Below are 24,340 nucleotides of genomic sequence, written 5' to 3'. Positions count from 1 at the left end.
GTGATCAGCAAACACACGTGTCGCTCAACCAGAACGAACAGGATTCTTTGGATTCCTTCCAGATCCGCCTGGCTTTTTTTTCCCCTTTCTTTCTTCCCCCGCCCCCCTCGCTTGCTCCAGGTTTTACTTCTGGTTGCCTGTGAGGCTTTTGCTCCTCCCTTCTGAAATCCTATATTAACTGTGGCCGAAGCAGGGTAAGGGAAACACAGCTCATTGTTGGCAAGTGCTGATGAGCCTCGCAGAGGAGCGAGAAACAGCTTTTGCGTCCGTAGCCGCCGCCGCAGTCAGACCAACGCTAATTAGTAATTCGTATCCTCAAGTAACCACAGGGAAGAGAAAAAGAAAAGCCCTCTCTATGCTGGGCTAGTTTTACTGACTGGTTTCCTCAACACCCTTGGAGCAACAACAACACAAAGAGAGAGAGGTGAGGGTAATGGAGGGGGGTTTGATTGTTGTTTTGCTTGTTTATACTTTGGTGTGCGGCGGCAGCCCGGATGTGAACGGCGCAAGAAAGAATACGGCTCATTCTCCGCGGTGCACCATAAGCGCCTTAAAATGCGTGTTATAAAAATAAAATAATGGGGGCGGGGGGGGGGGGAGAAGCCTTGTGGACTTAATTCCAAAAGTTGGTGACGCGGGGAGGTGGGACTTGTTTCCTTCGCTGTTCTTTGCAGGGTATCTTTTGAAAGGTTTCCATGGCTTGGAATGGAAAGAATGGCTCACTCGCCTGGGAGGCGGGCGTTGTACGCGATACTTTTAGGTGCTAGGTGTGCAGGAGTTGCAATGGGAAGGTGGCTGAGTTCTCTGGATTCGCAGCAGGGACTGCAGACTTCTTTCAAAGAAATCAGTAGTATTGTGTGGAGGAGCGCTGCTGCACGCCCTCTCGGAGGGAGGGGTGCTACTGAGCTCGCTTTTTAAGGGACTCCTGTAAGTGTAAAAGAGTGTGGGTAATGTCTGTGGATTTTAAGAAATACCTCTTCCCGTGTGTTAACTTCCTAGGTGGCAAATGGCAGACCACATGATGGCCATGAATCATGGGCGATTCCCTGATGGAACCAGCGGGCTTCATCACCACCCTGCACATCGAATGGGGATGGGTCAGTTTCCGAGCCCCCATCACCATCACCAACAGCAGCAACATGCCTTCAGCGCCTTGATGGGCGAGCATATACATTATGGAGCTGGAAATATGAACGCAAATGGCGGGATCAGACATGCAATAGGGCCAGGGAACGTGAATGGGGGGCATCCTCCTAGCAGCATGCCTCCCACGGCAAGATTTAATAATTCTCAGTTCATGGCCCCCCCTGTTGCAAGCCAAGGAGGCCCCTTAACGGCCAGCATGCAGCTGCAGAAGCTAAATAACCAGTATTTTAGCCACCATCCTTATCCTCACAACCACTATATGCCAGACTTGCACCCTGCAAATCATCCGATGAACGGAACAAACCAGCATTTCAGAGACTGCAACCCAAAGCATAGCAGCAGCAGCGGCATGCCTCCTTCAGTCCCCCATGTCCCTGCAGCAATGCTGCCTCCCAATGTCATAGACACTGACTTCATAGATGAGGAGGTGCTCATGTCCTTAGTCATAGAAATGGGTTTGGACCGCATCAAGGAGCTTCCTGAGCTGTGGTTGGGACAGAACGAGTTTGATTTCATGACAGACTTCGTTTGCAAACAACAGCCCAGCAGAGTGAGCTGCTGACTTCTTTAAAACAAACAAAGGACTTTCTATCCGTGTGAATGAAAACATTCCCTTAGACACAGTATCTCGCTTTTCAGTGCTTGAAAGGTTGAGAATCTGGAAAACAGAGTAAACTATGAGCTTGTATAAATTGGGGTTGTTTTTAAATAATTGCTGCCACTTTTTCTTTCTTTTTTGCTTTGACACTCACTTCGCTTCCTGTAATAATTATTTCTGGCTAACTCTGGCTTTTTATGGGTTTCCCCCCACCTCTTAATTTCCTCACAGTAACATGTCCGTAATTTCTACAGTGCTCAGCTGTTAGATACTAATCTTGGCAAATTGCTTAATCTTGTGGATTTTGTAAACAATGATTTCCAATGACTTGAACTGCATTCAGATTCTGAGTGAACAGGGAAAAAATTGCATTAGTTGGTTGCATGAACTTTGAAGGGCAGATATTACTGCACAAATGCTGCCATCTTGCTTCATTTTTAACTATGCATTGCAGTGCAGACTATTTTTTTTTTTTAAATATGCTAAACTGGAAGCTTAACAGATGTGGGCCAACCCCTCCTAGATCAGGAAAAGAATAATGTTACTTAAAGTCTGCTACCCAGTCCCCCTCCCCCATATGTATAGACAATAATATGGTGTGGATGAAATGTTGACTAGTCAGTGGCAAACATTTCACAGATTTTTATTTTGTTTCTGTCTTCAGCATTTTTGACACTGTGCTAATATAGTTTATTCAGTACATGAAAAGATACTACTGTGTTGAAAGCTTTTTAGGAAATTTTGACAGTATTTTTGTACAAAACATTTTTTTTGAGAAAATATTGTTAATTTATTCTATTTTAATTTGCCAATGTCAATAAAAAGTTAAGAAATGCTTTAGTTTTTCTAGAAGTCATTTACGAAATTTTTTCTTCAGAACTCCCCTTGCCCCTGGTAAGTAGAACATCTACCTGTAAAACTGTGTTGGTGTGCAGGAAAACATTCCAAAGTAGAATTACATTGCACCAATGTATATTGAGCTCAGGAGAGCAGGATTTAAACATAATTATGGCATAAAGCTTAATAAGAACCATTGTAATATGCCTGTCAGTGTGGTTTTATCAAAAATAAAGTTGCCAAGAAGCAACTTTTTGTGTGTGACTTGCCAGCATAGTTGCTTTAAATGTAGTTGTCCAGAATTATGATGCATAAAGTATTTATTATATTTATCTATTAAACTTGTAATTTTATAAATTCTCTTTCACTTACATGTTAGACTTTTTTTCTTTTGTATTTTTACTATGTCATGTTGAAGAGTTATTTAAGAGATGGACTCATTAGGTGGTAGGGATTTTTTTTCTATGCCATCTTTGATTATTTGGATTACATAGATGCTGTATGAAACTAAAAGACATGCATCACATTGAAATCTACTATTTTTCTTATTTAGGAAAAGGAAATACCTAGCAGTTATAAGTTTTCTACTGTGGGACAACCCTAATCCATTTTTCCCCTCCCCCCCAGACATGGTTGCCAACTAATTCCCAATTAAATGAATTTATACCCATTTCTTTCCAGTATTTGGGGGAACCTCCTTTCATTATAAGGCAATATATACATTTTGTTCTTTTTAAGGGCCAAATCTTGTTGTCCTCTTTGCTCCCCTTCCCTCCCCCCCAAAAAAAACCCAACAAAATCCCTTCCATGTAAATCCTTACTTCAGTAAGGTCAGCAAGATCATATCCCTAATACTTATAATCTCATTTAGCTATGCTTCCCAAGCTTGACACTGATCTGACACCATCCTCTTTCTAATTCTTTTTAAATTATTTTTTCAGTGTTGTCAGTTCAAGTGTGAGGGAAAGAACAAAACGATTATGTAGTTGAATTTTTGAACATGGGTGTGTATAAACAGAGGACAATAACCCCAGGTAGAGTATTTGTGTTTGTAAGTTACAGTGTTGTGAATCCAGCTGGGAAATTAAGCTGGTTAGTATTGCCAAACAACTGATGGTAAAAGTGATACTTTAGCTTTACCCTTTTTACACACAAACAAGTTTGTAACTAGAGTTACTATGTGACAAACCATACTCCTATTCAAAATGGCTAATGTTCATAAAGTACACCAACAGATAACACTAGAGACAAGCAGGTGTGCAGGTTTGCGGGGGCAGTAGTATAATGATCCTTTACTCCCCAGTATTTCCGGGTAGGAAACATTCATTCTTTCCTTCGACCTGCCTCTGAAGAGACGACAGTATGTTTCAGACCATGATCACTAATTTTGTGTGACGCTAAATTTAATACCAAATGCCATTGAACCATATCTTATCAAATGTCCTACAACTTTGTGTTTGAAGAATGCAGATATAGTCTTAATACCTGCTGCCTAATTTGGCACTAAATAAATCTTTTTCCATTTTTGAGGCTGTTTGTCCTACACATTGCTTTGACAGCCTCCTTTATGGTTTGTTTTTTTTTTTTTTTTTCTGGTATAAAACAAACTATCTGAATATGATACTTACTGCTATTTAAGTCCTCTTCAGTAGACTCCTAAGACTACTCCTTTGTTTTCTGTTTACTGCTACAGATTCTTGATTTATAAAGTTGATGAAAATATGCATTCTTCTTAGTGGAAGCATTACTACTTAGTCTGTGTGCAGTGATAAATCCTCCCATATAAGCTTTTCCATAAATAGGTAGTTTTATAGGCACACAGGAAAAATCTATTTGCATACACCTTATTGCATAACTCCTGTGCTCCAGTTCCTCCAGACAATGTCAGATCAGACTGAACTGCAAAAAGCACTGTTTTTTTCCAGAGAGAAATAGTGCAAAGAATTTGTGTCGACTTTTGAGATTATACCACAGATAAATTTGCAGAACATTTATAATCGTATCACCTACATTGTCACTTAATTGCTAACAAAGAGTCAGATCACAGTGGAGGTCGTAACTATATTTCTTTTGCTACATTTCAAACTACATTTTCTTTTTCATAGCATTGTCTACCAAACAACAGTTAGAGCCTGACCCTACTCTCTCTGAAGTGAAGTCAATGGTAAAATTCTCACTGATTTGATGTGGAGCAGTAGAAGGCCTTGAGTTGGTCCTAGCTGGCTTTCTGTAGTGTTTATAGATATGTTTATATAATTTGTAGTTTGAGCAAAATGATTAGTGAAATATGTACAGTGACCTAGTTTACCAGATATTCATAAACCTTGTGGTCTTGCATCCTGTTAATTTGCTTATAGTACAGGAAACCTGACCTCTGTACTTTGGCTGTTTTTCAAAAAGTTCTAATATGGTACATGAGATCTACTGTTCTTTAAGCCATGTCCATAAATAGACGCACTGCTTTAGTTGCAGGGGAGATCAAGGATAAGCTTTCACATAACACCAAACACACTTGTCAGAAAAATAGATCCTGATTAATAAAATAATTTCAGGGTCTTATGGTTGGAAAAATATAGGCACGGCCACTTTGCTGGTGCTGATAAAGCCATTACAGCCTTAGCTTGCAAGGGTCTTGCAAGAACAGTTACCTCATCACGGCTGTTTATGGGGTGCTCTACAGAGCACACCAAGAACAGGCTGACATCTATTGTGAAGTTTATAGTCTCCATGACTTTTACAACTGTAAAAGCCTGGGCTGGATATAAATTGATGTCATCAGTAAAGGCCAGGTTCTTTAGAGCAAAATATTAATCCACTAATCTGTTATGGGTGGTCATTTTGAAATATAAACTCTTTTCAACCCTGAATATATTAGGTGTTTGCGCCCCCTTGTGGTTTGCATATTAACAGGAAAGCAGCTATTTTCTTAAAGGGATATTTTTTCAGAACCATTTTTACCTGTGGAATAACAAGCATACATCTGAATGACAGATGACCAGTTCAATTAAAGGGATTCTGAAAACAAACTGATAAAAACTGGAGAAAGGAGGTACATTAAAACTCAGAAGAAAATAACCTTTTATGACGAAGAGTTATAACAAACTGTATGCAGCTTACTGCACTCCTTACTCCATGAAAATTCCCAGTCAGGAACCAGTGCTACAGATTTCTACAGGAGCAGTCCAAAACACTGTTGTATAATACAGTATATGGAAACAGGGAAGCTCTCAAGTGCAGTCACTTTGAGGTGGAAAGACGGCAACTATTCTGCACCCTAGCATCATTATCCACACTACTGGGGGATGAAGTGAATAATAAAAGTATCCAATCGTACCCACAAGGAGTCAAAATATAATTACTTGGCTTGGAAATTGCCTTATTTCTGTAAAAAGGGCCAGAGTGAAATGTCATGTATTTAAAAGTAAACAAATTCCCTTTCTATGTTACATACCGCACTGTACGTAACTAAAAATGAAAACATTTCCTTTTCACTATGATTGCTCTTTGTTTACTTTTAATATTTCTCTCAGCATGGACACTGATCACTTTTGAGTCAATTCCTTTTTCTTGTTCTTATTCACTAGCACAGTGTTACAGAGTTTGGGTTTCAAGTGCTGCAGAAGAATGTTTGTTTTAAAAAAGTTTTCCATTATAATTAGAAAAAATTATGAAAATATTTCTGTCAGTCTCATGTTTTGTAAAAGTTTATTATTCTACAAAATCTAAGAGTTAAACTGTCCTCTGCTTAAGTTATTCCTGTGATAGGGACTGGAAACTGCCCAAGTCTTGGTTGCATGCAGTGTAGTTGTAGCTGTGTCTGTCACAGGATATTAGAGAGACAAGGTGCACGAGGAAATATCTTTTATTGGACCAGCTTGTTTCTCTTACCAACAGAAGTTGGTCCAATAAAAGACATTACCTCACTGACCTTGTCTCTCAAGTTTGGATTGGTGGAGTTTCCATTTAAATTTTTGTTTGGCAGAGACACTGGTTTCCACACACCCAGATCTGACAGGGAGTTTATATTCTGCAACCTATGTCTCTTTGGAGATTGACCAGAAGCTACCATCATCTATCTGTATGGACACCCATACCCATTATGTTTCATAGCCCTCCTGTGTCTGTCTCCCCACTGGCTTCTTCTCCCAAAATTTCTCCTGAGTGAGGTATTACCATGCAATAGGGGATACAGGGTTAGTTACTACTGAAGGGACCAGTGTTCATTTATACCGAAAACCTTTACAGGGCTGTTAGAGGAAATGATGGAACAGAAAGTTACCATTGTCCATGCATGGGCCTTGCATCCTCTCACCCATGGAGCCTTCAATTCCTGCAGAGCAGCCACGGAAGTGTTCCCACATTACTGGGGCAAGGAAGGCTTATGCTGTAGATCTGGCCTACTCCTTAAACTCATCTGTTCCGTCTGTCTCTCATCTCTCATGTTGACAGAGGAGTCACTGGGGACTAACTACGAGACCAAATTTGACCTGACAGTGAGGGAAGCAGAATAAATGATGAAGGCAAAGTCATTTACTTTTTAAAAACTGGCAGATAACATTGTCAGGAAAATAGAAATAAGTCTAGAAATCAAAGGAATTTGGGACCCAAGGCAGAGGCAGTTTCTCAGGCTTGCATGTACTTCAAGTACATTTTGTCAGTAGACAAGAGATTCAGAAATTGTATTTACTCATTTCAATAGCATGCCCCTATCGTTAAAATCAGAGCTCACATACAGGATAAAGCTGAGTCTCAGGAACTGCAACAATAGAGAAACACATCAAATGACTGAACAGATGAATCACTATTATTGTACGTTCTCTGTTTTTCTTTTTGTCCCATTATAGAAAAGACATTTGCAACATCACGATTTTAATAGAGAAGGGTCAGGTGTTTCAATCCCAGTCCATCTGACACAGACACATACACGCACACTCTGATGGGCAGTTTGATCAGTGCCCAATCTTAATAGCCATATCAAAGAAAAAGAGATTTGCTACGTGAAAAAAATAAAAGGCTTCCATCCATTGATATTCAGTATTCCTAAAATGCTCATCACTTTTCCTCATCTCTTTTCTTTTCCCTAGTCTTCTTTTTGATGGTTTCTTATAGCAGAATGTTTACCAGGAAAGCTATTCACCAACTTGACTATTGCTAAGGCTACTGGTAAAGTAAAATAAAAGATAATGGGCATGATTTTCAGAAGTGTCAAACACCTATACCTACAGCTAAAGTTCATAGCAAGTATGGGTGCTCAGCACCTCATAAAATCAGGCTCCAAGTAATAGATACACTAGGGTGCTTTGGGACAAATGTTATCCTGTCTCAGCCTCTTTGTATGCCATGTAACAAGCTGATAGTTCATTTGATTGTTGTGTAGGAAGATTTTAAGATCATGGTAGGACTTTGAAACCTATTTTGACTTTTTATCTGCTGCTTAGCTAAACAAAGAAGCACAATACGGGGGGGGGGGGTTTAGAGGGGAATAGATTTTGAGCCACTCAAAAGTATTGTGAATTCTATATCACAGCCCAGCCAGCTAATGTTAGACCACTGCACACGAAAGTGAAGTTTTTTAAGTCTGTAAGATGTCCATTCTGCCTTCATTTAAATAAGTGCTTGGTATATCTTTGCTTCACCTAATTCAGCAAGGATCCTTTGCCTTCTCAAGTCAATCACAAAGTTCAGATTGGGCTTGTCCAGGATGCAGTCTTAAGCCTTTTGCTCAACCTGTTTTAGGCTATCATTCCTCTATTTCTCCTGATCCATTGATCTCTCTCTGCACAATTTCACTTAATCCCCTTTTTGAGAAGACTGGCAGACAGCACAGTTCAGTTTTACACTCATCAGTTTAATTTAGGTTAAATAAATACCAAAATAAACACTTTAAAATGTACTTTATTGTTTTTGGGGAAGGGGAGTTGCCTTTAAGATACACATTGGGACTCTTTGCAGGCTTGCACCCTAAAATAGTATGGAATACCTGAATTGACCTATCAGAGAATTGACCCCATGCCAACAAAGGATGAGAACATCATTACATAGGTAACCTACCTAGTCCATGTGTTCACTGATCTGGATCCTCCATGCAACAATACGTTGTGCGATAAATCACTAGATCATAAGCCACATGGCTCTTTAGAAAATGTTCTCACCTTTTGAAGCGAGCTTCTTTTTTCCAAAGCTTTTAATCAAACACTGCAAATGAAAGACAACAGTGTACAGATGATCACATAGATTTGTTAAGGAGCCACTTACATTGTTGAAACTCTAACATGAAAAATGTTTAGAGTTAATTCTCATTGTACATACTGAGATAGAACAGGAGTAATTTAACATGACAGATTAAAAAAAAAATCTACTGCCATGGCTGCAGAGAGTCTGCAGTACTCAGCCTCTGGCCACTAGATGTAGCTGAAGCTCTGTCTTATTTAAGCATATAGTTAGAGATAGATATTTCTATTTGATTTATAATGTACGTCTTAATTAACTGAAAGGCAGTCAACAAAAAGGAACAGTGCTTCATGTTAATGGACAGTTGTTCTTTTTCTCTTTAACTTCATCATACTATGCTAAAAATTCCATAATGTAATGTAATCACAGATATAAGAGTAATATGGAAACGGTCATCCATGCTGTCCTCTTCCCAGCCAGTCCAGGATAGCTCCTTACTTTGTTCATTCTAGCCATAAATGTTTCAAGCAATGGGGCTTTTCACCACTTTTGTTGAGAGACTGTTCACAGTCCATAGAAGTCTTGAAAGTCACCTCCCCCAGTGCTATCACTAGGGCCTCTATTTGCCCATATTAGCTCTGCAGCTGCCAACCTATTGAAATGTCACCTAATTCCAAAGCTGAACCATTGCTTATTATTGCAGTTCAAGAGACGAAAGGAGAATTCTGTAGTCTTTCCTGCAGCTCCTTTTTGCAGGTGCTCAGCTGCAGCCCTCAAATGGTCACTATAAGGTGGCCAAGAAGGTGGAAAAACACTGATCTCTTTGGTTGTGGATGGGGGAGACAAACCAAGAAAAGATTTGGAGTAAGCTGTAAAGCAGGATCAATATATTTACTCTCAGTTTCATTGCTTTCATCTTCAGCTAGCTCTCAGAAGGCTGGAGTATCTGCAAACAAGGATCCTGGTTTGTGGTGCATGCTGTTTAATAGTGGTTAATAATCATCGATCCATGATTTGACCGGAGATAAGGGCCATGACTTTGCAAGCATCACCAAAACCTGGTTCGATGATGTTGCTGGGCTTGTTCTGGCGCACATGGGGATGACCTGTGTTTGAAACAGCATAAAACTATGTAAGATTGATGGGTTGGTGATGTAGCTGTGCTGTTCACTTCCAGTCTGAATTGCAGGCAGTCTCCCATACCGAAACTGGATCAATCCACTTCCTGGTATCTTCTCCCTTTTTTGGTCAAGATTACTGAGAAGGTTGTGACAAGACAATTCTTTGAACATCTAGATACCTCCGGCCTCCTTGACTGGGAGTGTCTATAGTCTGGGAGCAGACCTGGTTATGGCATAATATGACTAGGTAAAGGCACTGCAGCCTGAAAAGAATTAACAGGTCGCAGTTGGTCACATGTCTGCTTGGCCAGAGTATAAACGGAAGGGGAACCTGGCTCAAAGGGAATGGGTGTGCCTTCTCTCCTGGCTGGCTAAAACAGGGAAAACCTCTGGGGTAGGACTGAGCTTTTTTTTTTTTCCAGTTGATTTTCTTTTGGTGATTGTTTGGTAGAGATAATAAGCAAGCCCAGAGGAAAGAGCCTCAGCAGGACTGAGTCTTTTCCTGGCTGGTGAAACTACTCACCATCTTACACACACTGACTACTCTGGTTGTTTGATGGATGATCTCCTACTGGCACTGGATAAAGATCAAGGTCCTGATTTGTCCTCCATATCTTAGCTGTGTGGGAGGCAATGCAGCCACTTCTGTGAGCTTTCCTCCCTCAGAGAGTTGTCCTAAGCGAGAGGAATTCTCCACAAACCATCTCTGGTCATTTTAAGACTGCTTTGTGATGCTTATGTGGCACAAAGTGGCCTTAGTGGACTGGAGAACCAGGTTTCAGGTATCCGTGCTCAGGTAATGTTGGCTTCTCTGTGAACTTTAGCAGGAGTAGATCAGGATGCCTTTCAATTAGGGCTGTAAAGCGATTAAAAAAATTAATCGCGATTAACCGCATGTTAAACAACAATAGAATACCATTTATTTCAAATATTTTTGGATGTTTACTACATTTTCAAATATATTAATTTCAGTGGCAACAGAGAATACAAATTATACAGTGCTCACTTTATATTTATTTTGGATTACAAATATTTGCACCATAAAAAACAAAAAAATTGTATTTTTCAATTCACCTCATACACATACTGAAGTGCAATCTCTTTATCATGAAAGTTGAACTTACAAATGTAGAATTATGTACAAAAAAACTGCATTCAAAAATAAAACAATGTAAAACTTTAGAGCCTACAAGTCCACTCAGTCCTACTTCTTGGTCAGCCAGTCACTCAGACAAACAAGGTTGATTACAATTTGCAGGAGATAATGCTTCCTGCTTCTTGTTTACAATTCACCTGAAAGTGAGAACAGGCATTCGCATGGCATTGTTTTAGCTGGCGTTGCAAGATATTTACGTGCCAGTTGCGTTAAAGATTCATATGTCCCTTCTTGCTTCAACCATCATTCCAGAGGATATGCTTCCATGCTGATGATGGGTTCTGCTTGATAACAATCCAAAGCAGTGCAGACTAACACACGTTCATTTTCATCATCTGAGTCAGACGCCACCAGCAGAAGGTTGATTTTCTTTTTTGGTGGTTTGGGTTCTGTAGTTTCTGCATCAGAGTGTTGCTCTTTTAAGACTTCTAAAAGCATGCTCCACACCACGTCCCTCTCAGATTTTGGATGGCACTTCAGATTCTTAAACCTTGGGTCAAGTGTTGTAGCAATTTTTTGAAATCTCACAATGGTGCTTTCTTTGCGTTTTGTCAAATCTGTTGTGAAAGTGTTCTTAAAATGAACATGTGCTGGGTCGTCATCCAAGACTGCTATAACATGAAATATATGCAGAATGTGGAGTAAAACAGAGCAAGAGACATACAATTCTCCCCCCAAGGAGTACAGTCACAAATTTAATTGACACATTATTTTTTTAACGAGCATCATCAGCATGGAAGCATGTCCTCTGGAATGATGGCTGAAGCATGAAGGGGCATATGAATGTTTAGCATATCTAGCATGTAAATAGCCCTGCTACGTGGCTACAAAAGTGCCATACGAACACCTGTTCTCACTTTCAGGTGACATTGTAAATAAGAAGTAGGCAGCAGTATCTCCTGTGAATGTAAACAAACTTGTTTGTCTTAGCGATTGGCAGAATAAGAAGCAGGACTGAGTGGACTTGTAGGCTATAAGTTTTACACTGTTTTGTTTTTCAGTGCAGTTATGTAACCAAAAAAATCTGCATTTGTAAGTTACACTTTCACGATAAAGAGATTTGCACTTCAGTACTTGTATGAGGTGAATTAAAAAATACTATTTCTTTTGTTTATAATTTTTACAGTACATATATATGTAATCAAAAATAATAATATAAAGTGAGCACTGTGCACTTTGTATTTTGTGTTGTAATTGATATCAATATTGAAAATGTAGAAAAACATCTAAAAATATTTAATACATTTCAATTGGTATTCTATTGTTATAAGTGCGATTAATCGTGATTAATTTTTTTAATTTAATTTACTTTTTTTGAGTTAATCGTGTGAGTTACCTGCAATTAATTGAGACCCCCTACTTTCAATGGCTTCATTCCTCTCTTTTGGAGAGTTTACAAGCATTGTTTTGTGCAATTGCACTTTGTATCCCCTGGACAGTCTCAGGTGTGGTTCTTCAGGGCTCCATCATGTCCTCCCTCTTGTTCAGTGTGTATCCGGGGTTGTTAGGAGCGTTAGTGAGACAATAAAGTTTTATAACTGTCTCATCCAATCCAGCCAGTGCTGTCAAATACTTTAGCAGGTGTTCAAAACAGACTGGAGCATGGAAGAGGGTTAGCTGACTGCATATCAGTCCAGTTAAGACAGAAGTGATATTGGTAGAATGGGAAAGCCACGAGAAGGTGTGCTGAGGATATGTGCCCATAATTCATTATAAGAATCTGCAATTTATGCATACTCAATGAGTCTTATAGCAGCAGTGCCCAGACTAGCTCATTTCCAGCTATATATGGCCAGTAAGTTTGTCTCAGTTCTGAGCCTTGTTACCATGATGTGTGACTTTGTTAATTTGAGATTAGACTACTGCAGAACACTCTATATAGTGCTACACATTGAGGCATCTCGGTCTCTACTTGTGGTACATAACAGTGTAGTCTCATTCAGTCTAACTCAAGTTATTGGGCTTAATATAGGAGTATCTAGGGGAAATTTAATGACTATGATATAAATGATCTAATGATCCATTCTGCAAAAAACCTGAGGTCTACCAACCTATTCTTGTGGATTCATGTCTTTCAATGGCCTGTTATATGTTTTAAGAATTTAAACAGACTCTCTGCATTGAAAATAGTGAATAGTAATTTAAAAAATCAGTGACATCATTATTAATTTTTATTATTACTATTAATTTGTACTGCGGTAACACCTATAGCCCCAATCTGAAATCAGGACCTCATGGTGCTACGCACTGTACAAACACAGAACAAAAGGATGGTCCGTTCCCTGTCTTTGTATAAGACAGGGTGGGAGGGGAGCACAGGGTAGCAATGAGACAAGTATAACTGCATTTTATTAGACCAAAAAAGAAAGGAGGGAAGTTTATAAGAAAAATACAATTAGTAAGTAATGTATTCTTACAATGACAACAATGGTGATGTGTGCAGAGCAGGGAATTGTATTTGCAAGTTGACTGTGATGGTTTAAGGGACAACCACAAAATTTTGTCACAAAGGAATAATTACTTTCATATGTTAATTTCCCAGTTGCAGTGTGTATATTGAACTAAAACAACAGCTATTTTGAACACAGAGGACTACTTTTTATTGACCACTGAAAGTGGCCAAACATTTAACAGCCTCATATCCTGCAAGCTCCTCATGTGAACCCTATACTGTGAAGGATAGTGGTAGGGTTTAGAGGTTTGGCATTCAAGTCAGTTAGCAGGAACTAAAACAAGGTCCTGATTCAAAGCCCGTTGAAGTAAATGGAAATCCTCTAAGGCCCCAAGACCCTTTTTGAGGTGGCTCCATTTTCTCCAAGCATGTGAATAATTCCCATTGGCATGTACGAAGAGTGTGTCTAACGATTAAAGCAAGAGACAGAGTCAGAACTCTTTCTGTTCCAAGCTCTATAGATGACTCACTCTGTGATCTGGGCTAGTCATTATATTTCTGTATTTCTATTTAACTCTTCTGTGCCTCAGTTTACCTATCTGTATAATAAGTACAATAATATATGCCTTCCATACCTCACCAAAGTGTATTGTGGAGCTCTGTTAATAGATGTTTATGAAACACTTTTAGATCCTTGCATGGAAATTACTATATAAATGGAAATTATTATCACAGAGAGCAAAGGAGATCCCTTTATTTGTCCTTTAACCTTTAACATCAAAACTAGTTCTTAATTTGAAAAGTCTGACCTATGTTTTTAAAAAAGGCCTGTTTATTTTAACCTAGCTAATCCATGATCTGTATATAAACAATTGTTCAGTTCAAGCAACCTGATAAAACCATTGTTAATATTATGAATAAGTGATTAACAAACTTAAGAACAAAATGAAAATGTGAGCAGTCACATGTCTTTCAAATCTATAATAAAATAATCAGAATGCTGATGATCATTTTGGGGTACTTCCTTCTTATAAGGTACTGCACTGAAATGGAATTGTTCGGGGGGATAACAATTATTGATTCAGGTTTTTCCTAATTCTGCAATTCCCTGCATTCTGATTAGGTTGGGGTGTCTGATATACATAATCACTGGGAGGTAATGGAGAAATGCTACAAACTAAATCATAATCTTGCCTTTATAATGTCATATGCAGAGGAAAACTTGTTATACTTTTTGAAATTCATAATAGAGAAATGTTAAGATATATCTGAAGATATTCGGGGCTAAATACCACCCACACATCTCTCTACAACCCCATTGAAGTCAGTGGGGCGGCAAGGGTATAATTTAAGACAGAACTTGGTGCTTACAGTATAAATGACAACACACACACACTGACTTTTATATCTGGGGACATGAAGATTTATTATTGATCTTGGCTTCACTTCAGCCATATTTACCTTTCAGGTCAATAAAACTTGATATTCCCCATATCAGAGCTGGTTGTTTTTTTTTTTTTTTCTATTTGTCTCTACCCCTGCTGTTTTATATGTGTTTGTTTTTCTTACTGTGTCTTTACTTACTTGAGCTTTGAACTGTTCTCAGTAGAAGCATGTTTGAGGAGATGAGTCCACGTACATAGCAGGCAAACTCTCACGCCTACATACCCATATGCTAGGTCTGCAACACAACTTTAATTTGTGAATGGAAATACATTTTTATACCTATGTACTGAGAGGCCTCATGGAAAAGATTCTTCACGTGGTGCTTCTGTGCCCATAGACATCTTAAAATGTGCTTCAATACAGAAAAGTTGTTGTTTGCATCACAAACAGCTTTAGACAGCACACAATAATATCTGCTCTTTCTGTTATTCACTGCATGCTCCCTTCTGAACAAACAGTTCATCTGCCAGTCTGTCTAGAAAACAGGATCATCATTATACTTAATTCACCATCATTGTGCCTATTACTATTTCTATCTCTATCTATATTTCTTTGTCTTCCAGCACAAATGGTCCTTACCATTTCCAAGCACTGTACATCTACTATCTCAATTTTTAACCTTCTACTGTATCAATCTTTATTCTCCCCATTTGTATCATTAGTTAAATATCGTTCAGCTCTCCTTTCTTAGATTTCATTGTCATCAGAACCTGGTCCTGGGAGGGACACTCCAGATAAAGACTTTTGGCTCCAATCCTGAGATGCCTTACAGCCCATGGTCTCCTGCACTGCTGAGGATCTAGCCTTCAGTTTCCAACTTTCTTATTTTCTATTCTTCTCATTAACGGGTGTTGCTTGCGAAATCCAGGGAAGTGCCACATACAGAGCAGCTGCAGAAATGGGCCCTGGTAGATCTTCTCTATTTCTAAGTTTTAGTGATGACCTAAATGGTGGTGCATGTTGATAACAACTTTGATGTAAGTGAATGTTATTTTCACACTTAAGGAGGTAGAAAGAGGATGTAGCAGGAAAAACAACTAGCAATGTAAGAAAGTATTATATAAAGTAAGCCCATCCTACTTTATCTTACACACCTTTGGTATAGTTGCTTTCCCTTTTATTGTCCCCAGCACTGTCCTTGGCATGGAAATTACTCCAGTTTACATGCAATGTGAAACTTCAGTAATACCGGATTAAAATATATATAGGAATGACAGAGTAGGTCATGCTGGTGGGGGAGTGGCACTATATGTGAAAGAAAGCATAGAGTCCAATATAGTAAAAATCTTAACTGACTCAAACTGTACCATAGAATCGCTATAGATAGACATTCTATACAGAAATTATACCTGTATAGCAGGAGGAATATACTTCTGACCACCTGACTAGGATGGTGATGGTGACTGTGAAATGCTCAGGAAGATAAGAGAAGCTACCAAAACAGAAAACCCAATAATAATGGGGGATTTCAACTATCCTGATACTGACTGAGTACATGTCCCTCAGGATGGGATGCAGAGATAAAATTTCTAGATACCATAAATGACTGCTTCTTGGAGCACCTTGTCCTGGAACCCACAAGAGGAGAGACACTAAGTGGAGCATGGGATCTGGTCCTAGAAGTGAATGTAGCTGAACTACTCAGTAATAGCAACCATAAGGTAATTAAATTTAACATCCTGGTAGAGGGGAATATCAAAGAAACCCACCACAGTATCATTTAACTTCAAAAGGGGAACTACACAAAAATGCAGAAGCTAGCAAAGAGAAATCATAAGGAACAGTCACAAAAGTGAAAGCTAGCAAACTGAATAGAAACCATTTTAAAACACCATAATACAGGCTCAAATTAAATGTATATCCCAAATAAAAAAACCATTAAGAAGACCCAAAATTATCACCATTGCTAAACAGCAGAATAGAGAGGCAGTTAGAGGCAAAAAGGCACCCTTTAAAAATTGGAAGTCAACTCCTGCTGAGGCAAATAGAAAGGAGCATAAACTCTGACAAGTCAAATGTAAAAATATAATTAGGCAGGCCAGAAAAGAATTTGAAAACCAACTAGCAAAGGACACAAAAACAAACAGCAATTTTTTTAAGTACATCTGAAGGAGGAAGCCTGCCAAACAATCAGTGAGCTGCTAGATGATCAAGGTGCTAAAGGAGCACTCCAGGAAGACAAGGCCATGGCAGAGAAGCTAAATTAATTCTTTGAATCAATCTTCACTGCAGAGGATGTGAGGGAGATTCCTAATCTGAGCCATTCTTTTTCAGTGACAAATTTGAGGAATTGTCCCAGATTGAGGTGTCAATAGAGGAGGTTTTAGAGCAAATTGATAAACACAAATAAATTACGAAGGAACTCAAATATGAAATTGCACAACCACTAACTGTGGTATGTAACCTATCATTTAAATAAGCTTCTGTACCAGATGACTAGAGGATAACTAATTCAACATCCTATTCAGATGGCAAAAATAACGAGAAGTCCTTGTGGCACCTTAGAGACTAACAAATTTATTTGGGCATAAGCTTCTGTGGGTTAGAACCCACTTCATCAGATGCATGGAGTGAAAATACAGGAGCAGGTATAAATATATGAAAGAATGGGGGTTGCTTTACCAAGTGTGAGGTCAGTCTAATGAGATAAATCAATTAACAGAAGGATACCAAGGGAGAAAAAATAACTTTTGAAGTGGTAAGAGCGTGACCCATTACAGACTGTTGACAAGAAGGTATGAGTAACAGTAGGGGGAAATTAGTATTGGGGAAATTAAGTTTAGGTTTTGTAATGACCCAACCACTCCCAGTCTCTATTCAGGCCTAATCTGATGGTTAGCTGCAGAACTGGAATTAATTTGCAAACTGGATACCATCAGATTAGGCACCCATCCTTTCATGTATTTATACCTGCTCCTGTATTTTCACTCCATGCATCTGATGAAGTGGGTTCTAACCCACGAAAGCTTATGCCCAGATAAATTTGTTAGTCTCTAAGGTGTCACAAGGACACCTCGTTATTTTTGCTGATACAGACTAACACAGCTACCACTCTAAAACCTATTCAGATGGCGTCCATCTCATGAGAACAGTCTTCTGTCCATCAATGTCTCCTAGAGGTCAAATATCCCAAAGCCTTCCTAATAGCACCACAGCCTGAGCCATCTGTTGATCATCATAATCTTGTCTCACCACCATTCTCCTGCTCCAGGGACAGGTAAAATCCCATTGAAGATCACCTGAGCCTCCATTTCATTAAGCGGCTTCCCCAGCCTGGATGCATTCTAGTGAGAATCTAGCTGTGTCATTTGTTCCCACATGAAGGACAACCAGTGGATTCTTTCCTGCTCCCATTAGGATCCTCTTCAGCCCCAGGTCCACATCCCGTATCTTAGCTCCCAGCCAACAGCACACCCTTCTGTTCTCTGGATCAGCTATGGTCACAGGCCTGTCTGTTCTTCTTAGTATAGAGTTACCGATCACATAGACCTGCCTTTTCCTGGTAATGGTGTGATTCTCTGGCCTTCCTCCTGTTCTTTCTGGCTGCAAGTCCTCTTGTCTTTTATTCTCCCTTGCAATCTTCTGCGAGTCATCCTGTATTCTCCTGTGGTTCTGAGCTACAGGTATTTCCATTGGCTATTCTCTTCTTCCTTGCCCTCCCTCCTTCAGTTACAGCCTGCTCTGCCCCTTCTTCATTTTCCAACTCTGCAAACCTGTTCATGAGCTCACTTTCTCCCTCACTATCTAGTCTTTTCCTCTGCCTGGTTCTCATAGTCACATGTTTCCAATTGTTACTTTCCTCATCCAGCAGTCTCCCATCACAGTTCTTCAGTCCAGCTTGCATCTTCAAATCTTGACTTTTCCCTTCAGCCTCCTCTTGCCTTCCCTCCATCATTTGCTTGAATCCCCTTCAAAACTCAACCATAGTTTTCTCCTGCATCTCCAAACCTCAGATTGTCTCTTCCATCAGTTCTATCAGGCAGCACTTCATACAAACTAAGCCTTTTTCAGATACCTGCTCCAAGATCACATACATCCCACAGCTTCCACATCTGGTCATCTTCTTTGTCTCTTCTATTGCTTGGTTCAGTACCACTGCTGCCTCAGTTCCCTCTGAAGCACCTGGCATTGGCGTCTGTCAGAAGACAGAATACTGGGCTGGATGGACCATTGGTCTGACCCAGTATGGCCATTTTTGCGTTCTGAAATAATTTACACCACTATTTACATTTGAATTTGTTCCAGAGACTTCCATGTGATTATACCTGCTTACACCAGGTCTAAATTTGGCCAGACACTATTGGATCCCACAGGTGTGTTGATATGAAGTCTTTTTTGGTGGAGGGGTGACACATTTTTTAAGGCAGTTGTACTGAAATAGATTTGAAAAAAAACTGTGCTCGGTTCAAGGATTTTTTTGCACTTCTGTTCAGATTCTGCTCCAGTTTACAGTGGTGTTAGTCCCCAGTAGCTCCACTGAAGTAACAGAATAACTGAGCAGAAAATCTGGCCCTTTTTCTTCTCATTAGATTTCCTGCATATATTGGCGTAAAGAAAGGCTATTTCAAAACTGCAGAGATGCATTCAGATATGACTGCATGCACCACCTGAGGGATTCCATTACCTTCAGTGGGATTTTTCGTGAGACTATTAATCAACTCACCAAGTTCCTCAAACGGCAGATCGCATAACAGATTTATAGCGAGTTTATCTCTTAGGCAAGCTGAAGTGGTGGAAATTGCCTGGAGAAAATTGAAACCCTAATAACTGATTTTTATTGCTGTTAAGATTTTGAAAGTCCTGAGTCTTTCCAAGATCAAATCAAAACTGCTCAGCAGCAAGCCATGGGGAATTCCTCCAGATTTCTAGAGCAGCTTTCTCGCTTAAATCCAGAAATGATACTGTTACAGATGTAAATTTAGAATGAAATTATTTGCCTAAAATAGACAACTCTGTTACCTCTAGTGATTTTCAGTATCTGCTAATTTGGCTGTGTTATTAACTTTGTCATTGGTATCCAGGATCTATGAATTGTAGAGGAAACCTGCAAAAGCTTAGTTATATAAGAAACCCTCAAGGCCATAAAATGTTATTAAGAGGCAAATCATAAACTCACAGCTCTTCTGAGATTGATTTGGAGCCAGAAAATCAGAGGGAAATGAATACTGTATGGGACATCTGGTTTATGTATGTAAATAAATATATGTGCATATGCAAATATGATTTTTTTCCCCTTCTCCATTTTGATGTGGGAGCTGCTGGTGATAGCAGAACTTCGTCCCATTGCCAGCAAGGTCACCATTCATAAACATCTGATTGATCCAAATGTTTACCACAGTCCTACAGGGGTAAATTAAATCTGAAAGAAGACAATTCATGACTCATAGTAGGGGTTTGAAGGACCATGGGTGCTGGAACAATTTGTATAGTGGGGGTGCTGAGAGCCATTGAACCAAACTGTAAACCCTGTATATGATGGAAACCACTTCAAGCCAGGGGATGCAGCAGCACCCCCAGCACCCCTAATTTCAGCACCTATGTGTAGGACCCCATGGCAACAAAACTGTAGCTGTATAAGGCAGAGAAACACTGCCAGACTAAGCACAAGCCTCTGCATTGTTTGCAACAAAATGTGTCCCCACATATCCTGGAAACAATTGTCATATAGTGTTCATTCCACATGATACTTCTCTTACGTGTTTCGTAAAATACATTGCACATATGTTTAAATATGATGGGACAAATTTATCCCTGAAGTAGAATTACACCAGGAATGAATTCTGCCCATTTGTGTGTAAACCCCTGTAACGATGCTGGTTCTGGCGGGACCCAACTGAGAGTGCCAATTCAGGACAAATTGCTTAAAGCAGGGCAGTTACAGCCCAAGGGTGGGGTTTCTGTGCACACCAAGGCAAACCAAACGAGCCAAACAGAGAAGACTTTGGTTTTACCCCACTGGCTAAACACAAGTCACACAAGCAATTCCCTTAGACACTCCAGTTTCCCAGTATCACCACCAGTGCCACTCATTATGGGGATAAATGGTTATGAAAACCAGTACCCCAGTAAAAGAAAAAAAGGTTCTCTCAACCCCAAAGGACCAAGCCCCAGACCCAGGTCAATATACAAATTAGATTTTACCCACAAATCACGTTGTTGCCAATCCTTTAGAATCTAAAATCTAAAGGTTTATCCATAAAAGGAAAGAAATATAGATGAGAGCTAGAATTGGTTAAATGGAGTCAATTACATACAGTAATGGCAAAGTTCTTGGTTCCGGCTTGCAGCAGTGATAGAATAAACTGCAGGTTCAAATCAAGTCTCTGGAGAACATCCACAACTGGGGTCCTTGGTTCAAAGCTTCAGTGTAGCAAAGTTCCTCCAGAGGTTTGAAGCCAGACTGAAGACAAGATGGAGGAGCTGCAGCAGCTTTTTATATTCTCTTGCCATGTGGTCTTTCTTTCTTTGTTCCAAAGACAAGCTGTCCATCAGAGCCTGGAAAAACCTCAGAGTTCTGTCCATAGGCATGTCCCTGTATGCCTTGCTGAGTTGCAAGGCGTCTGCCTTCTCTCAGTGGGTCAATTATATAGCTGATGGTCCTTAATGGGCCCTCAGGCAGGCTAGGCAGAGCTGACACCAACTTGTCTGAAGTGTTCCCCAGAAGCATAGCACAAGTTTGAAGTACAGACAGTATAGAGCCAATATTCGTAACTTTAACTACAAAAATGATACACACATATAGACAGCAGAATCATAACCAGCAAACCATAACCTTGTCTTAGACACCTCATTTGACCCCCTTTATACAAGATTTGGTGCCACTACAGGACCTTGGTTGCAACAATGATCTATACAGTCCCAGTTTATGTCAGTAACGTCACAACCCCACACTGGGACAGATAGGGTGACCAGATGTCCCATTTTTAAAGGGACAATCCCTTTTGGGGGGACTTTTTCTTATATAGGTGCCTATTACCCCCCACCCCTATCCTGTTTTTTCACAGTTGCTATCTGGTCACCCTAGGGACAGAAGGGATTAAGGAGCTGTTCTGGGCCCAGGTGACTCCATCCCTCTACATCTTTAGACCCTGTTGCAGTGGGAAGAGAAGCTTAAGAGGGAGATAGCTCAGAAGGGGACAGGAGAGGGGATGGAGGGAGCAAGGTAGAAAAGAGGTGAGAGGAGAGGAAACCTATCTTGGGAGCTCCTGAATAAGGGTACAGCCAGAGTCCTTCCTGAAAGGGTGGGGCCTGCAAGTGGCAGCTGCTCGAGGCTTTAGGAAAGGGGCTATGGAAGAGATCCAGCTGGGAGCTTTCCCTCTTGGGCAGAGGGCTAAGAGAAGCCTGGGAGCCTGAGCCCTGAGCTGGGAGCCTGGCTGGAAACAGGGCTGGTCAGGGACTGTAGGCTGCCTGAAACCATGGGTTGAGAGAGAGCATGACAGCCTTGGGCAGTGGGAATGAAACCCAGGAACTTGCCCCAGCTTGAAGCGGGGTCCAGCCTGCAAGGAAAAAGGCTACCAGTTGAGCTGAAGATTCAGTTGTGTTTGCTATCTTCTGTTGGAGTGAAGGATTTTGATGCCTTGTGGGGAAGCAAGTGGTAGGAAGTGCCCTAGGGTGGCAGCCCTGAAGCATTCTGGGGTGTTTGATACCACTGCATCTCATAGGGCTCAGGGTCAGAGTATGGTGGAGAGCAAGAGCCTGGGCTCCCCTAGCAGCCACCCTTTTTGTGGAAGGGGTATAAACCCCTGCCCCAAGGAGAGGATAGGGACATTGTAAGCACTGAGTCAAGGGTGTGTCACCCACAACCAGCTTGGAGGTGGACTGAAGATTTTTCTTTTGCGGGGACTTTGGGCTGTATATATTTTGTTGGATTCTGTTACCCCAGAAGGGGGAAAGCTCAACTGGTGACCTGACCAAGGCAGGTTTCTGACAGAATTTCATCAAAATCCACATGGTCTTGCAGAACATGCTGAGTTTGACAAACTGACAAATTCTGACAAAAACATGTTATGCCAAATTTTTTCCAACCAGCGCTACTAATTCTTGCTCAGGATTTCATGGCACTCACTACCCCAGCTTTCCCCACCCCCTTAGCCCCCACCCCCAATTGTGCACTCCCAGAGGGCTAGGAACAATCTGACCCAAAATGTCTGCCGTTGCCAGTTTTTAATAAATTTGAATCAGTAGCAGCGTATGAGTCGGTAATGCTGGTAAATTCTGTCTGGGTTTTCTCTGTGTTGATGCTGGGCCTTCAGGGACCCTACTTTTAAGTGTCCTACTTCATCCCTCCCTGCTTACAGAGGCATTGTCAAGTTAAAAAAGGACTTCCCTTAAGGACTGATGTTTCTTGTAAGCCATAATGTCTGGATTCCCTCTGGATAATGTGTGAAGCCATATTTCCCATGTTGGGAAATAAAAGCAAGCAACAAAACTCCATGCAAAGCGTGCATATGTGGACTCTTTCCCTTAGCTCAGCCACTGTGCCTACTGCTGCATTAGGATCCTTAGTTCCCCCTAAAGTCAGATGGAGATCCTGGCAACATGTTGAGCATCTTCTGGTCCAGCCTTAACTCTCACTCGTCACCCAGTTCACTGACCTGCAATTTTCCGCTTCCTCACTGTCCTAAGCTTAAGGTATCCTTTGGGCTCTCTAATAATCGAATGAGCTGGGTTGTCTTGAGGATTTGGTCCAGCACATTGTAAAATGGGTCCCTCAGCCCTAAGGGACATGTAGAGCTTGCTGATTATGGAAGCTTCTATTATATTTTTAAACTTAAAATTGTGACTCATTTGTGTATGTATGTTTTTCTGCTTTAACCTTGCAAATAACTATTTGGTTCCCTTTTCCTATTTAATAAGTCTTTATATAGTTAATTATAGGATTGGCTACAAGCATTATTTTTGGTGTGAGATCTAAGGTGCTATTTACCTGGGGTAATTGTCTGATCCTTTGGGGCTGGGAGTAACCTGAATATTGTGATTTTTGGAGTACAGGACCATCTATCACTAAGGCACACTCACCCAGGTGGCAAGATAGATCAGAGTACTCCAGGGGACTATCTGTGACTCCATGTTAATGCTGTTATAATGCCTGAACAGTTTACATTTGCTAATTCTTGCAGATATCTCAGTATAGAACTCACAACCAATTTGGGGTTTGTGCCCTGGTTCTTAGTCCACCCTGAGGTTGGTACTCATGCTCTTGAGTCACTGCAGACAAGATTATAGGGCCTCAATCTGTCATTATCTTTCTTCTCTCATTAGGATGTCAGAAAGGCGAGCAGCAGAAATGTCTGTTGGGCAGTCAACTTGCAAGGGGCCTCTCTGCTCTGCTATTAGAGTCAGTCCGCTGGGATACTTGCACTCAAACTCTGGAGTGTTTCTCTCTTGCTGTGTCATCCAGTCCTTCCCCCTCCCTCAGTCGCTCAGTCCCTCTCTCTCTTGCTAGCTGGAATACCAGTGAGAGTCCTGTTGCT

General features: G+C 40.5%; 1 protein-coding gene across 1 annotated transcript; it reads left to right on the top strand.

Annotated features, from left to right (window-relative positions):
* The first annotated feature begins 214 nt into the window (after positions 1-214).
* On the top strand, positions 215-2,584 carry CITED2 (Cbp/p300 interacting transactivator with Glu/Asp rich carboxy-terminal domain 2). Its single transcript, XM_077813140.1, has 2 exons — positions 215-424; positions 1,000-2,584. The coding sequence occupies exon 2, from the start codon at positions 1,007-1,009 to the stop codon at positions 1,706-1,708; it is 702 nt and encodes a 233-aa protein (XP_077669266.1). The 5' UTR covers positions 215-424; positions 1,000-1,006; the 3' UTR covers positions 1,709-2,584.
* The last annotated feature ends 21,756 nt before the right edge of the window (positions 2,585-24,340 follow it).

The sequence above is a fragment of the Eretmochelys imbricata genome, chromosome 3 (genome assembly GCF_965152235.1).
Source record: "Eretmochelys imbricata isolate rEreImb1 chromosome 3, rEreImb1.hap1, whole genome shotgun sequence".
NCBI classification, from domain to species: Eukaryota; Metazoa; Chordata; order Testudines; family Cheloniidae; genus Eretmochelys; species Eretmochelys imbricata.
Note: the sequence above shows the minus strand (reverse complement) of the source record. Positions and strands in the feature narration are given on the sequence as shown.

What these genes read in the sequence shown, in the direction of transcription:
- CITED2 (XM_077813140.1), top strand. Translation starts at nt 1,007, where the DNA reads ATGGCAGACCACATGATGGCCATGAATCATGGGCGATTCCCTGATGGA.